Source organism: Ambystoma mexicanum, chromosome 2p (genome assembly GCF_040938575.1).
Source record: "Ambystoma mexicanum isolate Mex_15411 chromosome 2p, UKY_AmexF1_1, whole genome shotgun sequence".
Classification (NCBI taxonomy): domain Eukaryota; kingdom Metazoa; phylum Chordata; class Amphibia; order Caudata; family Ambystomatidae; genus Ambystoma; species Ambystoma mexicanum.
Genome location: NC_090923.1, coordinates 379,526,288 through 379,544,483, shown reverse-complemented (window position 1 = coordinate 379,544,483; position 18,196 = coordinate 379,526,288). Strand labels below are relative to the sequence as shown.

General features: G+C 51.0%; 1 protein-coding gene across 1 annotated transcript; it reads right to left on the bottom strand.

Annotated features, from left to right (window-relative positions):
- Positions 1-1,571: 1,571 nt before the first annotated feature.
- On the bottom strand, positions 1,572-14,519 carry FEZF2 (FEZ family zinc finger 2). The gene is made up of 4 exons (XM_069643746.1): positions 13,234-14,519; positions 5,564-5,698; positions 4,418-4,550; positions 1,572-2,107 (listed from the first exon to the last, which is right to left on the bottom strand). Exons 1-4 carry the CDS (start codon positions 14,020-14,022, stop codon positions 1,848-1,850), a joined length of 1,317 nt encoding a protein of 438 aa, XP_069499847.1. The 5' UTR covers positions 14,023-14,519; the 3' UTR covers positions 1,572-1,847.
- Between the last annotated feature and the right edge of the window lie 3,677 nt (positions 14,520-18,196).

The following is an 18,196-nucleotide window of genomic DNA, read 5'->3' as shown; positions in this document are numbered from 1 at the left end:
TGCAACAGTCACAGTTAATCCTCTGCTGGCCCAAGTGCTGATGTGTGAGTGTGCATGCATCATTCACTGCAACAGTCACAGTGGCTCCCCTTCTGGCCCAAGTGCTGGTGTGTGAGTGCGCATGCACCATTCACTGCAACAGTCACAGTGAATCCTCTGCTGGCCCAAGTGCTGGTGTGTGAGTGCGCATGCACCATTCACTGCAACAGTCGCAGGGAATCCTCTGCTGGCCCAAGTGCTGATGTGTGAGTGCGCATGCATCATTCACTGCAACAGCCACAGGGAATCCTCTGCTGGCCCAAGTGCAGGTGTGTGAGTGTGCATGCACCATTCACTCGAACAGTCACAGTGACCCCTCTGCTAGCCCGATTTCTGGAGTGTGAGTGCACAGGCACCTAGCTTTATGCTAGTCCCTGCAATTCCGCCAGCTGGTGCATGAGTGCACAGGCACGTTGCACTATAGCATTCGCCACCAGCCCTTCGCTGGTCCCTTTGCTGGTGTGTGAGTGCACTGACACTTAGCACTGGCCCATGGGGTGGCGTTTGAGCGCACAGGCACATAGCACTGCGCAGTCACCACGAAAAGCCTGCTGGCACCAGAGGTGTTGTGTGAGCTGACAAGGCCAGGCTCTAAACCAGTTCACCTGCTGGCCCCTGAGCTGGACTGCGAGAGTATGGCATCCTAGTAAGCCGCGGTTACTATAACTCCTCAGTAGGCGTGTGTCCGTGCACAGCTCTCTAGCTCTACGGCCATGTATACCACTCCACTGCTGGCCCCCCGAGCTGGTGTGTGAATGCGCCGACCTCTAGCACACTGGCAGTTTCTAAGACTCATCAGCGTCCAGGTCTTCTGGAGTGTGCGTGGACCGCACTCTAGGACTATGGCAGTGATTACAACTAATCAGAATCCCTCTGTGGGGGGATGGGCGGGGGGGGGGGTATGAGTGCAGGCCGCTATAACACCACGACGACATTCACTGCAGCTTCTTGGCAAACACCAAGCTGGTGGTGTGACTGCACAGCCTTGTACCAATACGACTGCCACCTCAACTCGTCCGCTGACCCCTGCACTACTACTGGTGTGTGTGAGTGCATCCCCACAACAGTCAACCAACTACAATTGGGGGTGGGGCGGGGGGTGGGGTGTGTGTGTGTGCCCCTAGCACCAGATGACTCCCTACAGGTACTCTACAGACCACCGTGATAGTGTGTGAGTATATGTCCTCAGTCACGAAAAGTCCTTTGCAGACCCCTACGAGGTTGTGTGTAGGCATTGCTTAGCGCTCAAACGGACCCCTAAACTTCCCAGAAGACGCCTGCACTGGTCTGCGAGTTCACGTCTCTAGCACATTCAGAGGCACCGGGACTCCTCTGCCGGCTTCGGTGTTGGTGTGTGGGTGCAAGGCGCCTGCACCACGACTCTCGCCATAACACATCTGCTGACCACTCAGTCTCTTCGGCGTTCGACCCCACCACAATTCCTTTGCAGGCCCAAATGCTATCACTAGCGGCCATAACTTGAGAGGGTCCTAAAAGTTTCAAAAAATATGTTTGCCTCAATTTTCATTGCATTTTTATGTTTATTACTTGAAATCTACATTAAATTATCACTGTACATGAAGTTTTTAAGACCACTCTGTGGGCACACCAGTCAGTCGTCTGTTGTGTCATATGTTCACGACACAAATGTGATTTGTTTAAATAGCTGTGCTTGTACAAACGGTTTCCAAGATGCGAGTTTTGACAGCTGGTTGCAGCGCCTCGAGGCGGTGCCTGTGATTGTGGGTATGCACGGGGGTCGAGTCCAGGGGCTCGTGTCCTGAGTTCGTGGCCGGAGACAGTGTCCCCTAGCTCTGGCCGGTCCTGGAGATCTCCTTGGGGCAAGGGCCTGCCCCGGATACACTGTCGTGCAGTTTCCGGACGTGCTTCTTGAGGTCAAAGTTCCGGCAGAAGCCCTTGCCGCAGGTGACGCAGGTGAAGGGCTTCTTGTCGTTGTGCGTGTGCATGTGGAAGGTCAGGTTGTAGATCTGGTGGAAGGCCTTGTTGCAGATTGTGCACTTGTACTGCTTCTCGCCGCTGTGGGTCAGCTTGTGGTTCTTGTAGTTTCCTGAGGAGAGAAGGACACGAGGGATTAGCTGCTCGGCTGTAGCTCATGGGGCCTCCACCAAGCCAGGCCCGGGCCTTGCTACACAGCGCCCTACAAGTCAGAGTCCAGAAGTTGTCAAACTTCGTCCGCATCAACACGCCACACAGCACACAACGGGCAAATGAGCAAATTAATGCGAGGGTGAGTGTTGTGACCCGTGGGGCGAGGCGGAAGGGGGGTTGGGGGGGGGTTAGGGGTCAGAGGCCCACTGTTAGGACTATACGCGGGTGTCATACGGCCACGTGAAGACCATGGTTACAAAAGCGTTGTTCCATGGGAAGGTCCCATTGAAAAACACATTTTAAATCGGACCCGTGATTCTTAATCGCCAAAACCCTTTTTTAAGAAACATACCATTCCCCATGAAAATATAGACTAAAGACTGCGAGAACAGGTATATCCAGCGAGAATGACCTAAATGCGTGCTTGTGATCAGCAAATGTGCGTGTACAGTAGGGTGAGCAGACGTCCCGGAATTGGGATGCCCTGCCCCCTTTCGAAAGATTATTTTTCCATTGGTAAATCCAGTGATCCCGGTTTTGGTTAGTAATAATAATAATAATTACAATAATAATAATAATTTAGCATGTATATAGGGCTACGAACCCTCAGGCATCTGAGCGCTGTAGGCCTTCATAGTTGGCAGTCAGGGATGCACCATCTCACAAAAGAAGAAATGCTAATTAAGAACTTGATCGTTTGTGAGAAATGTATTATAATATGTGTGAATGTTACCAGTAACACTTAACCCTTCAACCACTAGTGTAGTGTAGTGCCTTGACAGACACTTTCAGGAGTTAGTCCTACTTTTATGTTAGTTGCCCTGTCCCGGTGTTTTACTTTTTAGATCGGGTCACCCTAATTTACATACACCTGTCCTGGCGCATCGGAAATTATGTTGTATGCCCATGGAACATTTATCAAACGCGGAGGACATGTTTATTTGTAAACCACAGTAGGGGATGTTTCGGCCAAAGTTGCCGTTCATCCGTCGGCAGAGAAATCGGGCACGGGCTGGTTAATGCTAATTGACAAGGGGCCCTGCGTGCCTTGAACAACACCCACATGCTCCCATTAAGGCCGGGCATTCCGGCTCCCCTGTGACTTGCACCCGGGGAATTGAGATGACAGCCGTCCACGGCAAAGAGCCCGTTTAATAAATGCTACACAGGGCGTCTTTAAAAGCGATAAGGGGGCAGAGGAGGAGGGGGCTTATCGCGGCGTGGGGATATATAACTGCGCCATTTGTAAATAACCCTTTCGGCCCTCACTGCCAGCAGGTGTCTGCGACGGCCTTACTGGGCCAAATAGCAGACGTTATCGCAATCCTCTTCCTATTGTATCAGTTCCAAAAATAAGTCTTGCCTCTCAATTTGTTTAAATTCATACCATAGGAACACGATGACATGCCCGCGTGTTATGGAACGCCATCTGGAGACACGAAATAATTCATGCATTTAAATAAATAATAATGTTTCCTGTTTAAGAACAATGTGCAAGCAGGGACTGCATGTCTACCTTTACATCTATCCACCCATCTCTCCCTATCTCTACCAGCCTGCCTAGCTGTCGATCTACACGCCCCTATATCTATCTATCTATCTATCTACTATCTATCTCTTATCTATCTAGCTATCTATCTATCTATCTACCTATCTCTTATCTATCTATCTATCTATTTATCTATCTCTTATCTATCTCTCTATCTATCTATCTATCTATCTATCTAGCTATCGTGCCAAAACCGCATGTGAAAGCATTTTAGTGTGCACGGGGAAATATGTCAGTGAACTTAGATGCCGTTTTTATATACACGCTGTTACACAATTATTGTTTTACATTTTAATTCTTACTCTTGAATTAGGGGCCTCTGGTAGAACACACACTCGCACGCACGCACGCACGTGCACCCACATCCTCGCCTATTAGGATCCTTGAAGCAATCAACTTAATGAATTCGAACGATTGTTTCTATGTCAAAGTAATTAAGCGATTATAGTTTAAAAGTGTAATTGAAACTGGTCTCCAAGTGGCGGTAGCAGGCACACATATACACCAGCAGACACACACAGATTTTAGCAAACGTTATTCGTGGACTGCTTGCGCTGTTTGTATTAATAGGAAGCCACCATTTGTACACATCACGCATGGCTTGCAATTGCACGCAACATGCGCCCGCAGACGAGGCTCAGGAATTTGCCCAAAGGCCGCCCACTAATCACGGGTGGTCGCAGCAGCAGGACACAGGTGTGCGCAGCCAACGAAGCTTACCTTTCTGGTGGAAGCCCTTGCCACAGAACTCGCACACGAAAGGCTTGTAGCCGGCGTGGATGCGGATGTGTGTGTTCAAGGTGGAGCTCCTGTTGAAGGCTTTGCCGCACTGGTTGCACTTGTGAGGTTTTTCCTGGGGAGAAAGAGGGAGACTTGGTGAGAGTTTCTCAGTGTCTGCGCTGCCGCGAGAATTCGAGAGCCGGCCGCGCCCCGGGGTCATGCGGCGCCTGGCTTATGGCGACCCTCGGCCGGTGCGCCCGCATCAGGGGAAGGCGAGTGTGCAATGCAGATACCAAGGAGCATAGCTGTCGCGTGTCCGACGGGCAAGCTAGGTACACAGGCAGGTTACAGAACGCATGTGCAAGTAGCTTAGCATGTCCACGTGCATACCAGGCTGTGCGGGATAATGTCACAAGAGATCGTGACCATTTCTCAGTCTAATCGACAGAGCGTACCTAAGATCTCATGGATTGCCCCGTACTTTAGCATGTTAAAGGAAGGTAGATACCCGCGCAGGGTCTTGCACAGGAGATGGCGGTTTCATGCAAAATAACCTACCATGCCAATGTAAATAATTTAGCATGTTATTGTACATAAGTAGCGTGTCTACGTAAATAACTGCGCAAATTAATATAAATACGACACAGCCGCAAGCAGCGCCTTTATCATTTTAACCTTAATACGGAAGAGCAATAAAGAGCGGATCACGTTGAGTGTATCGTTAAATACGCAGCGTGTTAATGTAGAAGTGATGCCGTTGATGTGGTTATGTAAATAAGATGACACGCGTATGTCAATAATTGAGCATGATGCTGTAAATCGGCTGCCAGGTTAAAGCAGATATTTAAACCTACGATATACGTCATACAGCATGTTCATGTAAATAAGATCGCGTGATGCTAAACATAAAAGATACGATCCACTGAATTCGATCAAACGATTCACGCCCTTTAGCTGGAATAAGATCTACTGCGCAAGAAAATACGAGATCGGGAGCATGAGCGCAAAATAAAGCGCAGGGATTTGAGATCGCATTTGAAATAGACAATTAAACATCTATTGCACATAGGACTGACCGGCGTTTCGCATATCCACGAGGCAGGCGCAAATATAAACAATACATATAAATGAAAAAGCGGCACCAACCTGTGTGTGGATGATTTTGTGTCTGCAGAGGGTGCTGGCTTGTCGAAATCCTTTGCCACACACTTTACAGACAAATGGCCGAGCCCCCGTGTGGACTGGCATGTGACGGGTTAAATTATAATGTGCGTTGAAAACCTGAGGGAAAGACAAAACGTGCAGTTAGCGCCAATTGCCACCAAGCCGCTATTCAGCAGTAACTATTCTGAGGCCGGCGTAGTGCACAGCAGTTCAGGGCGACCTTACGCGAGCGGCCCTGGCAGCCGTGCTGTGTGGGCATTCTACGGGGGGCGCTGCCCGTGCCATCCTTACACGCGAGCAGAACGCTAGGGGGACAGGGACGCGTAATGTGGGAGGGGAGGGTGTAAAGCCCGGGGAGGAAAGGTGTAGGAATTAGAGGGGGTCCTGGGGTTAGACTGGCAAAGGAAAGGTGGCAGGGGCGAGATAGTTGATAAAGTTTGCAAGGGCGGTAGGAGCAGAGTGGGTGCAGGGGCTTCCAAGGGGGGCCGCAGTTAGGGGTGTGATATGGATGGAAAAGTGGTAGGGATGAGGGAGAAAGCGGTGAGATAGAGTGGTCCGGGTGAGAGGTGCTATAGATGTCAAGGGTGGTAGGGGCTGAGGGGTGCTACCACTGAGGATGGTAGGGGCGACAGCGGTGAGAAGGGTGGCATGCGTGAACGGAGTGCTAAGGGTGGTAGGAAGGAGAGGGGTGCTAAGGATAGTGGCTTGCGAAGGCGGAAGGGGCGAGGGGTAGTTGGTTGGGACAGGAAGGGTGCCCAGGATGGCATGGGATGGGTGATAGAGGTGGCAGGGGGTGCTGGGAAATCCATAGGGGTTGGGGGGGGCTATGTGGGTGATTGGAATGGGATAGATTCTAGAGGAGGGCACCCGGGAGGCTAGTGGGAGGAACAGGATGGCTAGGATTGGGAGGTTGGTGTACATGAAATAGTTGCCGGGGCGAGGAACGGTGGTCGAACGTGGCGGCTAGGGTGCAGTGAGGGGAAGGGTCCTAGCGAAGGGAGGACACCTCTGGGTTTGGACACATGCTCTAGGTGGCTGGGGTAATAGCTGGGCATGTGCCGGGCTTGCACTGCTTTGCAGGAATGCTGAGAGGGGGGTCTGACATGTCATAGTGGTGTACTGGGTGGCATGCAGTGGTGAGTGTGCTATTCATACGATTGCAAAGGAGCTGGTGTGATGGGGTGTGATAGAGTGGCACGTGGAAGGGTCCTGTGGATGGAATTGGAGCTAGGAATGTGGGCAGTGTTGCGGGTAGGAGCGGGCACTGGGGTGCGTTAGCACAGGTGGCAGTGATGACAGAGGGAACTGGGAAGGCTGCAGGAGGCAAGGGGGGTTGGGGGGCATATAGGGATGGGGAGCGTACTAGGGCCCAACAGGGAGCCAGAGTGCAACGAGCGCCAGCCAGGCTCTTAGTGGAGATCGTGGGGTTCCCATGCTTGGGGTACGGAGGGGGTTATTCACGTATCTGGACACTGGCGACTCCCAATCTTGCACTGCTGGCAAAGGTCGCATCGCCAGGCACTTGTCTTGCATTGCTGGCCGTCTGGCAGAGCCTTGGCGCGCACTGCTCCCCTAAAGCGAGGGCTGGCGTCTTTTTAATTCTCCCACAATGCCCAGAGGGGTGATCTCCCCCTGGTCCACCTTCCCGGCATCGCTCCCAGAGTCCGACCCCGCAGCCCTTACATAGAGTTAACTGGCCCTTTACATGGCACCACGCCCTTACCTCACGTGTGCGGGTCCCTAGCCTTCACTGCTCTGATCTGAGAGCACGGTTGTACGGGTCCTTAACTGGCCAGAACTCCGTACTCCAGCCTTACGAGCCCGCCCAACGTACCCTCTACTACACACACGTATCCCTGTTCACAAGGCAGCGTTCTGCCACCCTGCTTAAACCAGCAGAGCCAAGGAGAGCTCTCTCTGCCTGGCCCCCCAACACCTCTACCCCCTTCCACGCATAGGCCCCACATCTTTCAGGTCAGCGGATCCCCCAGTGCACATGAGCTGCCAACAAGTGGAGCAGTTCCCCAACACCTATGCTCTCCCCTCTGCACCTCTAGAAATTCCAACCTTGGCACCGGGAAAAACCTAGAAAGAAGCCACCTGCACACACGCGCCTTCATCTCCCTCTCCTGCCACTACACAGGCTCGAACTTTGCATCATTGGCAAATACGTCTCTGTTACATTACAGCACACAGAGCTTGGCTCTGATCGTCCTTGCCGTATCCTTACCCACACCTCTTCTACGCAAACTCTCCCTTGCCAGCGCTCCCGGAAATATCATTTGCAAGTTCCTCGTTTTCCATTGTTTCCAAAACGGGGGCTCTGTTCTGTGCGTCCCTTCCCTGCACTTTTCAAATAGCAAGGGTCTGGTAGCCCCTCGCACGGAGTTGCAGTCTAAGGGCCCTTACCGTGGCGTACTGCCATGACCTTGCGATGCGTAGGAAGCTCTCATACAATGCCTCTTTACATTGCACTGTACAAGCTTCCCAGCTCTGCCAGTCGCGTGCCGGGATTTGCATAGAAAGCTCGGGTCCGCTGGCCACTTACTTTGCAAAAGTCCCACCTTTCGGATCCGCTCGATCTTTAACGTGCACGTTCCTTACCTACTGGCTTCGTGTGTCCAACACCTCACCCCCCCCCTCCACCACGGACCTCGGATCGGGTGGCCTTGCTCACAGTGCTCCCGATCCCTACCTTGTACTCTACTCAAAGTATAGACAGGGAGGTCCCTGGAGCATACCACGATTAAAGATTGGGGGTTCGGGGCGCTGTTTGCTGGCTGTAATCCGTGGGTCTTCACCGTGTACTGTTTCTAGAGCTGGTGGTCGGTGTCCTTACTTCTTTAGTTTGCTAAGTTCCCAGAGCAGGGGGCTACCTTACTTCTTTATATTGCACTGTTCCTAGAGTTCGGGGTCTCCTTTATATTGCACCGTTCCTAGATTTGGGGGTCTCCTCACTTCTAGAGATTGCACTGTATTTAGAGCTGGGGTCTCCTTACTTCTTTATATTGCACTGGTCCTGGAGTTGGGGGTCTCTTTACTTTTACAGATTGCACTGGTCGTAGAGCTGTGGTCTCCTTACTTTTTTTTATATTGCGCAGTTCTTAGAGTTCGGGCTCTCCTTACTTCTATAGATTGCACTGGTCCTAGAGTTGACAGTCTCCTTACTTCTGTAGGTTGCACAGTACCTGTGATTTCCTTCCAGAGACTGCACTGTAACTAGAGCCGGGGCCTCTTACTCTACAGTTTCCCCTGTACCTATTGCTGTGAGTCTCCTTCGGTAGAAGGCACTAAAACTAGAGCTCGGGTCTCCTTACTTCTGTAGGTTCCACTGTACCTAGTGCTGGCGGTCCTTGTCTATTGACTGCAATGTAACTAGAGCTGGGGTCTCCTCACCCCTAGCTCCGTTCTTAGAGCTTCGGGTTGCCTTATTTATTTATTTATTTATTTATTTATTTATTTTTATAAGGCTTTATTTGGTTTTAGCATTTGAAAACCTTTTGCCTAATTGTTACAATAACATTTCTTTTTTAAATTGTACCTTATGCCAAAAGTGCAATATGTTATTGTTACAGCTATGCAAAAGGTTTTCAAATGCTAAAACCAAATACAGCCTTATAAATAAATACATAAAACGTGTTGATTTGACTATTCCCAGGGTTGCTTTCTGCGTACTCCCTTAGATTGTGCTTTTCTTGGACCTGGGGTTTGTTATTCCCATACATTTTACTTTTCCCTGAGCTAGGCTGTGTTACATCTTTAGACTGCACTGCTCTCAAAGCTGGGGTTCATTACTCCCTTAGATTGTACTTTCCCCGCGCTAGCTGTTCTACTTACTCCCTTAGACTGCTCTAGTTCCGGAGCTGGGCTGTGTTACACCTTTAGATTGCACCGCTCTCAGAGCTGGGGTTCACCTTATTCCTTCATACTGCACCGTTCCTCGAGTTGGGGTGTCAATACTGCTTTAGATTGCACAATGCTCGTGTTCGGGTCCAGTCTTCTTATATCTTTAGTTTGCATTGTTTATAGAGCGGAGGGTCATTTTCAGTCTCTAGATTGCACTGCTCCTGGAGTTGTGGGTCTCTTTACTTCATATCGCATTACTTCATATCGCACTATTCCTAGCGCCGGGGCCTCCTTATTTCTTTAGATTGCACTATTCCTAGAGCCGGGGACTCCTTATTTCTTTAGATTGCACTATTCCTAGAGCTGGGGCCTCCTTATTTCTTTAGATTGCACTATTCCTGGAGCTGGGGCCTCCTTATTTTTTTAGATTGCACTATTCCTAGAGCCGGGGCCTCCTTATTTCTTTAGATTGCACTATTCCTAGAGCCGGGGCCTCCTTATTTCTTTAGATTGCACTATTCCTAGAGCCGGGGCCTCCTTATTTCTTTAGATTGCACTATTCCTGGAGCCGGGGCCTCCTTATTTCTTTAGATTGCACTATTCCTGGAGCCGGGGCCTCCTTATTTCTTTAGATTGCACTATTCCTAGAGCCGGGGCCTCCTTATTTCTTTAGATTGCACTATTCCTAGAGCCGGGGCCTCCTTATTTCTTTAGATTGCACTATTCCTAGAGCCGGGGCCTCCTTATTTCTTTAGAGATTGCTCTATTCCTATAGCACGAAATCTCCCGTCTTCTTTAGATCACACTGTCCCTAGGGGTGGAGTCTCCTTCTTTAGACTGCACCGTTCCTTTAACTAAGGGTCGCCTACTTCTTTAGAGTTCCCTATTGCTAGAGCTGAATGGTTTAGATTGCACTGCTTCTAGAGCTGGGGTCTCCTTACTTCCTTGTGTAGCATTGCTTCTAGAGCTGGGGTCTCCTTACTTCCTTGTGTAGCACTGCTTCTATGGCTGGGGTCTCCTTACTTCCTTGTGTAGCACTGCTTCTAGGGCTGGGGTCTCCTTACTTCCTTGTGTAGCACTGCTTCTAGGGCTGGGATCTCCTTACCTCCTTGTGTAGCACTGCTTCCAGGGTTGGGGTCTCCTTACTTCCTTGTGTAGCACTGCTTCTAGGGCTGGGGTCTCCTTACTTCCTTGTGTAGCACTGCTTCTAGGGCTGGCGTCTCCTTACTTCCTTGTGTAGCACTGCTTCTAGGGCTGGGGTCTCCTTACTTCCTTGTGTAGCACTGCTTCTAGGGCCGGGGTCTCCTTACTTCCTTGTGTAGCACTGCTTTTAGGCCTGGGGGTCTCCTTACTTCCTTGTGTAACACTGTTTCTAGAGCTGTGCACTCCTTACTTCCTTGTGTAGCACTGCTTCTAGGGCCGGGGTCTCCTTTCTTCCTTGTGTAGCACTGCTTCTGGGGCTGAGGTCTCCTTACTTCCTTGTGTAGCACTGCTTCTAGGGCCGGGGTCTCCTTACTTCCTTGTGTAGCACTGCTTCTAGGGCCGGGTTCTCCTTACTTCCTTGTGTAGCACTGCTTCTAGGGCTGAGGTCTCCTTACTTCCTTGTGTAGCACTGTTTCTATAGTGTGGGTCTCCTTACTTCCTTGTGTAGCACTGTTTCTAGGGCTGAGGTCTCCTTATTTCCTTGTGTAGCACTGTTTCTATAGCGTGGGTCTCCTTATTTCCTTGTGTAGCACTGCTTCTATAGCTGGGGTCTCCTTATTTCCTTGTGTATCACTGCTTCTAGGGCTGGGGTCGCCTTACTTCCTTGTGTAGCACTGCTTCTAGGGCCGGGGTCTCCTTACTTCCTTGTGTAGCACTGCTTCTAGGGCTGAGGTCTCCTTACTTCCTTTTGTAGCACTGTTTCTATAGCGTGGGTCTCCTTATTTCCTTGTGTAGCACTGCTTCTATAGCTGGGGTCTCCTTATTTCCTTGTGTAGCACTGCTTCTAGGGCTGGGGTCGCCTTACTTCCTTGTGTAGCACTGCTTCTAGGGCCGGGGTCTCCTTCCTTGTGTAGCACTGCTTCTAGAGCTGGGGTCTCCTTACTTCCTTGTGTAGCACTGCTTCTAGAGCTGGGGTCTCCTTACTTCCTTGTGTAGCACTACTTCTATAGCTGGGGTCTCCTTACTTCCTTGTGTAGCACTGCTTCTTTGGCTGAGGTCTCCTTATTTCCTTGTGTATCACTGCTTCTAGAGCTGGGGTCTCCTTACTTCCTTGTGTAGCACTGCTTCTAGAGCCGGGGTCTCCTTACTTCCTTGTGTAGCACTACTTCTATAGCTTGGGTCTCCTTACTTCCTTGTGTAGCACTGCTTCTAGGGCTGAGGTCTCCTTACTTCCTTGTGTAGCACTGCTTCTATAGCGTGGGTCTCCTTACTTCCTTGTGTAGCACTGCTTCTAGGGCCGGGGTCTCCTTACTTCCTTGTGTAGCACTGCTTCTAGAGCTGGGGTCTCCTTACTTCCTTGTGTAGCACTGCTTCTAGAGCTGGGGTCTCCTTACTTCCTTGTGTAGCACTACTTCTATAGCTGGGGTCTCCTTATTTCCTTGTGTAGCACTGCTTCTATAGCTGGGGTCTCCTTACTTCCTTGTGTAGCACTGCTTCTAGGGCCGGGGTCTCCTTATTTCCTTGTGTAGCACTGCTTCTATAGCTGGGGTCTCCTTACTTCCTTGTGTAGCACTGCTTCTAGGGCTGGGGTCTCCTTACTACCTTGTGTAGCACTGCTTCTATAGCGTGGGTCTCCTTACTTCCTTGTGTATCACTGCTTCTAGGGCCAGGGTCTCCTTACTTCCTTGTGTAGCACTGCTTCTAGGGCTGGGGTCTCCTTACTTCCTTGTGTAGCACTGCTTCTAGGGCGGGGATCTCCTTACTTCCTTGTGTAGCACTGCTTCTATAGCTGGGGTCTCCTTACTTCCTTGTGTAGCACTGCTTCTAGGGCTGGGGTCTCCTCACTTCATTGTGTAGCACTGCTTCTAGGGCTGGGATCTCCTTACTTCCTTGTGTAGCACTGCTTTTAGGGCCGGGGTCTCCTTACTTCCTTGTGTAGCACTGCTTCTATAGCTGGGGTCTCCTTACTTCCTTGTGTAGCACTGCTTCTAGGGCTGGGATCTCCTTACTTCCTTGCGTAGCACTACTTCTAGGACTGGGGTCTCCCCACTTCCTTGTGTAGCACTGCTTCTAGGGCTGGGATCTCCTTACTTCCTTGTGTAGCACTGCTTCTAGGGTTGGGGTCTCCTTACTTTCTTGTGTAGCACTGCTTCTAGGGCTGGGGTCTCCTTACTTCCTTGTGTAGCACTGCTTCTAGGGTTGGGGTTTCCTTATTTCCTTTTGTAGCACTGTTTCTATAGCGTGGGTCTCCTTACTTCCTCGTGTAGCATAGGCTCTATAGCTGAGGGTCTCATAACATTTTTACGGTGCCCAGTTCTCGGATCCCTGGGTCTGGTTTGCCCTTAGAGTGCACGTGTTTACTTACAATGCTCTATACACCAAATTCGGGTCTGTTTTACCTTATGCTGTTGCCCTGCTCTCGGAACCTCTCTCCTACTGGTAGGTAGGTACCTTACCTGAGTTAAACCTCTCGTATCGGTCCCTTGTTAATTCCCAGAATTCTGACGTTCTCCCCTATAGCACCCCTTACCTTACATTTCCCTGTTGCCGTGGGGGCAATGCCCTGCTCCCAGAGATCCAGTATGTGGGCACTGTGTGCCTTGCAATGCCCTCCACCGCCCCCCCACCACTTCCTCCTAGTGCACGAACGCGCCGGCCCTTACCTTGCCGCAAACTTCGCACGTAAAGTTCTTCGGCTTCCCATCCGAGGGGCCCGAGCTGAGTTTGCTGTGGCTTTTCACCCCGTTCCTCTCTGCGGGGAACCCGGTGTTTTCCTTCATCACCTGGTCCAGCTGTCCCGGGAGACGCTCCTTGTGGGGGTACTGGGTGCCAGGGAACTTCTCCGCCGCCAAACTGGCAAGTTTTGCATTTTCCAATAAAAACAGTTTCTGGTGCGCGGAGAGAGAAGCTTGGGACTGGGCACTGAGGATGCCGGGCGGGAATAGGTGCCCGTTTAGGAGCTCCGACGGGTGGTACGAGGAGTCCAAGTAGTTGAAGTAATATAGAGAACCGCCGGCGGCGGCAGGCGTTTGGTTGATGGCTTGGGGCTTGATGACCCGGCCGGTGGGCAGCACGGAATGCCCGAGGGTCAGCTCGCCCTTGCACCAGATGCCACAGTTGGTCTTGCACGCCGAGCCGCACGCCGCGCTGCGCAGGCTGGACTTCCACAGTTGCGAGTAGTTGAGCAGAGCCTTGGAGTGCGCCTCGTAGCCCAGGCTCTGCACGGGCAGCATGCAGGGCACGGGGGCGCACAGGCTGCCCACTTTCTTGGGCTCGGGTTCCGCGGCTTGCCTTTGTTCGTGGAAGGAAGCGAGCCTCGGCTCCGCAGTCTTCGCCATGATCCGCTCTATGGAGAAAGCCAAGGTCTTGGCGGGGCCGCTGGACCCGGTCCTCCCATCGAGTCTGGGGCAAGAAGGCACCACGACGGGCTCCAGGGACACCGAGCTCGCCATCCTCGCGGGGGAAGTTGGTCCTCGCAGCTAGTCACTGCGGCTTACTCTGCATTCCGCGGCAGCCGGGACACGCACCAGTTCAATGGGCACCTAGGCGCTGCCTTGTCACCCATTTACATTCAAATGAAGATAGCCGGGAACAATGGCACCCAGTGGCTCCAGATTAAGGCTCATTAGGCAGGGCGCACAAAGTAGCAGACATGTTTGGGAATCCCAACCAATCTGCGCCCGCAGCAGGACCGCGATGGGGGGGCTAGAGGCACTGTGCACCTTCTACCCCCTAGAGCTCCCAGGAGATGCGTGCATGGGAGGCGGGGTGGCTACGCTGTCACGCTGTGCTTGCCAGCCTCTCCATGCGCGTGAGATCACTGTCTTGTGCACGGAGCTGACATGACGCGAAGCCACTCCAAGCAGAATGGCATGGGAGTGCCACCAGGCAGCAGCAGCAGCCCGTGCAGGCGCCCAACCCCAACGCAGATTCCCAGCACGCGCGCCTGTCACCAGCTCCAATGCGCAGCTTGTCAGCAGGATGGGCGCCACTGCGCCTTTTACTGCAAAGAGCACACTCGGCGGAAGGGGTGCCGCCGGGAGCGATCGGGCACGCGCCTGCGATGCCGAGCGATTCCCCGATCTCACCTTGCACAAAGTTTTCTCTGCTACACACGGAGCCTTCACAATACCCAGTTGCCGTAATACATTGTGTTATTTAAATCAAAATAGTAGACTTGAACTACCTGTCTTAGTTACTTTGGGTTCGCTTACATTAAAAACACCACTGCAGTCGATAATCTATGTTTAATACAAGCTGTCTCACACACACACACACACATATATATATATATATATATATATATATATATATATATATATATATATATATATATATATATATATATATATTTATCGAACTGGAGGTGAACCACCAGTGACGGTTACTAGGTGGCGCTATGGCATGTGTGATTTGGATAAAATGGATTGCTCTTCTTTCATATTTCAGGTGAAAGGGTTGTTTTCAATTAGTTTAAAACCCATCAGAGCTTCGCTTGTACATATTTAAAGATTACGGCTATGAAGTTGCGTGCTTACAATACGATTCTAAGCGCTACATATATACATGTGTGCGTGTGTGTATACACATATACGTATATATATGTACATGCAAATGCTACCCCAGCATTTCACTTACGAATTCAGTGTAATTATCATTTATTTACAAACAGTGTCGTCCTTCAGAGTGAATACCTATTTGACATAAAACGCACTCTGGGAGGGCACTAGACCGCTTTTTATTTTACGGATTCCGGCTTATTCGTAATTGTTTTCGCTTGTGTGGTGTGTGTTTTTGTAGGGTGGGGGGTGGTCTTTTGCAGATCCAGCTCTCTAGACGAATGTGCGCACGGGATGGATGGTACGCAGCCAGTGACCCCCCTCGCCCCCTCGGATGTCCACTTGCTGTTTGTATAATTGAGAAAGTCCAATTTCCACCTGTTTGAGCGGCGGATTGGAATGGCCGCACCTCGCCTGGATCCCATTAAACGTTTTCTTGCTCACACTATTCACGAGAACCAATTTTCCAAAGGGATTCACTGAGCTCGGCTGTGCCAAAGGCGCTTCTTTCACTCCGCGGGCACTAAAGCGCTGCATGGAACCGGCTCTTGTGTTTTTTTCCCCCTTAAAATAAAGAGAGGGATTATCGGGAGGAGGCGGGTGGGGGCGATGGGCTGTGAGAGAGAGGGGGAACCCGGCCAGAGGTAAAGCAAGCGCTGAAAAGGCCCCTTTTCAGCAGCCCTAGGAAAGTTTGCAGGAATTCGCCGTTTTTGTCCGCTCGCTACAATGACACAGCCCCCCCTCACCATTTGGAGGGCTGGATTCTTCTGTTTGCAGACCATTTCACCTGCGAACTACAACACGCCGAGAAAACAAACTGCCCTGAAAGGCGTTCGGCTGCACCGGCCACCCCGCACCGCCGGCCCGTTGCGTACACTCCGTGCGCTGACTTCGGCGATGTTTTGTGCGTCCGCAGACTCCGTTTTACATGACAAAGGCCTTTCTATCTGGAACCGCTCTTTAAGCGGATTAGGCCGTGTATAATGTGAGCAAACAGTGCAAGGACTTGGACAACTTTTACTGAAAGAGACAAACACGATCTTCTAATCGTCCCAAGCAGAGCCCGGCTCTGCTTGCATAGGTCTTCACGTGTCGCCCCCCCCCCCCGCCCCCCATGTATCCCGCTGCTGGAGAAATATCAGAAGCCACAGGTGCTGTGTTATGAAGTGCCCACGGCGGTGCCACAACTTACTCCGCCCCCAGCACATGCTTGTTAAAAAGTTCCTGAAAAACATCTCTCGCAGCTGTCTGACATTTCTCCGTGCGCGGTGTTCCTGCAATTCTGCCTGCCGTGCTAATTAATTAATGCACGCATTGCCGTATGATTATTATTGATAGCCACGTTAGATATTGAGAATTGAAGGCTCGATCATTTTTTTTATTTTTATTGTGTGCATTGATCGTGGCGATGGCAGTTTTTTTCACCAGCCCTACACCGTGTTATAAGTACGCCTCGAAAGGACAGCAGCGGCTTAACTTCTGTGCATGCCCCGATGCACGGCAGAGTGGCGATCTACACGCCAATGCACCTCCGCCCTGGCCTCTCTCCCCACCTTATCATATCATATCTGCGCATGCTCGGATGCACGGCAGTATGGCGATCTACACGCCTATGCACCTCCGCCCTGGCCTCTCTCCCCACCTTATCATATCATATCTGTGCATGCTCCGATGCACGGCAGAGTGGTTGATCTACACGCCAATGCACCTCCGCCCTGGCCTCTCTCCCCACCTTATCATATCATATCTGTGCATGCTCCGAAACACGGCATTGTGGCGATCTACACGCAAATGCACCTCCGCCCTGGCCTCTCTCCCCACCTTATCATATCATATCTGCGCAGGCTCCGATGCACGGCAGAGTGGCGATCTACACGCCAATGCACCTCCGCCCTGGCCTCTCTCCCCACTTTATCATATCATATCTGCGCAGGCTCCGATGCACGGCAGAGTGGCGATCTACACGCCAATGCACCTCCGCCCTGGCCTCTCTCCCCACTTTATCATATCATATCTGCGCAGGCCCCGATGCACGGCAGAGTGGCGATCTACACGCCGATGCACCTCCGCCCTGGCCTCTCTCCCCACCTTATCATATCATATCTGTGCATGCTCCGAAACACGGCATTGTGGCGATCTACACGCAAATGCACCTCCGCCCTGGCCTCTCTCCCCACCTTATCATATCATATCTGTGCATTTTCCGATACACGGCAGAGTGGCGATCTACACGCCAATGCACAACCGCCCTGGCCTCTCTCGCCCACCTTACACGGAGTTCCAACCAATCAAAGATGCCTGCAGTGTCCATGCCCAACAGGTTCCAAACAGAAACTGTACGCCCGAGTCAATGCAGACTGTCAAGTAATGGCTTTCATTTTCCATATCACACTTTTATTATTGAAACAATCATTTGAGCAACATGTTGCCATGTCTTCGAAAATATGTATCTATATATCAAGCTATCTTTCTAAGTACCCCCCCTCTCTCTCTCTATATATATTTTTTTTTTCACTGAAAAAAACGATCGTTAAGGGGCACTTAAATTGCACAGATTTACAACAACACCCTTATAATTCAGCAGATGTGCAAAGTCATGACCAGCTTAACTCGGCGCGCTCCGGTTATTGTCCCTCATAATGCCATTTTGTATGTCATTGGGAATCCCTTCTCTTACGCGCTCGTGGGCTTTGCAATGGTACAGGGCTGAGTTAAGCTGGTGAGGAGGTCCCACTTCGCTGAATTTCAAAGGTTTTGTTGCCTTAAACTAACTGCACTGCAACTAAGATATTGTTTAGTGCATTTCAGAGGTTTTGTTATACAATAGTTTATTCAGAGCCACTAGCCATGGCCTTTGGCAGTAGCCATTGTGCATTTTGCACCAATAGGATTTCTTTAGGGCACTAGTGGGCTCTAAGGAAAGCTATTGGTGCCACATGCACAGTGTCCATGGACGAATCTTTCTCTTTCTGTCTCTCTCACTCTCTTTATGGAAACATCTACCGTGTATCCGTCTACCCATCCTATCTCCTATCTAGCTATGTCTCCCTTATATATGGGCCTGGTA

Coding starts and splice junctions, on each gene's coding strand:
- FEZF2 (XM_069643746.1), bottom strand. CDS start 14,022: ATGGCGAGCTCGGTGTCCCTGGAGCCCGTCGTGGTGCCTTCTTGCCCC. Junction 5,699..13,233: donor CGTGCGAAGTTTGCGGCAAG/GTAAGGGCCGGC, acceptor TCTTTCCCTCAG/GTTTTCAACGCACATTATAA. Junction 2,108..4,417: donor CAAGGGCTTCCACCAGAAAG/GTAAGCTTCGTT, acceptor TTCTCTCCTCAG/GAAACTACAAGAACCACAAG.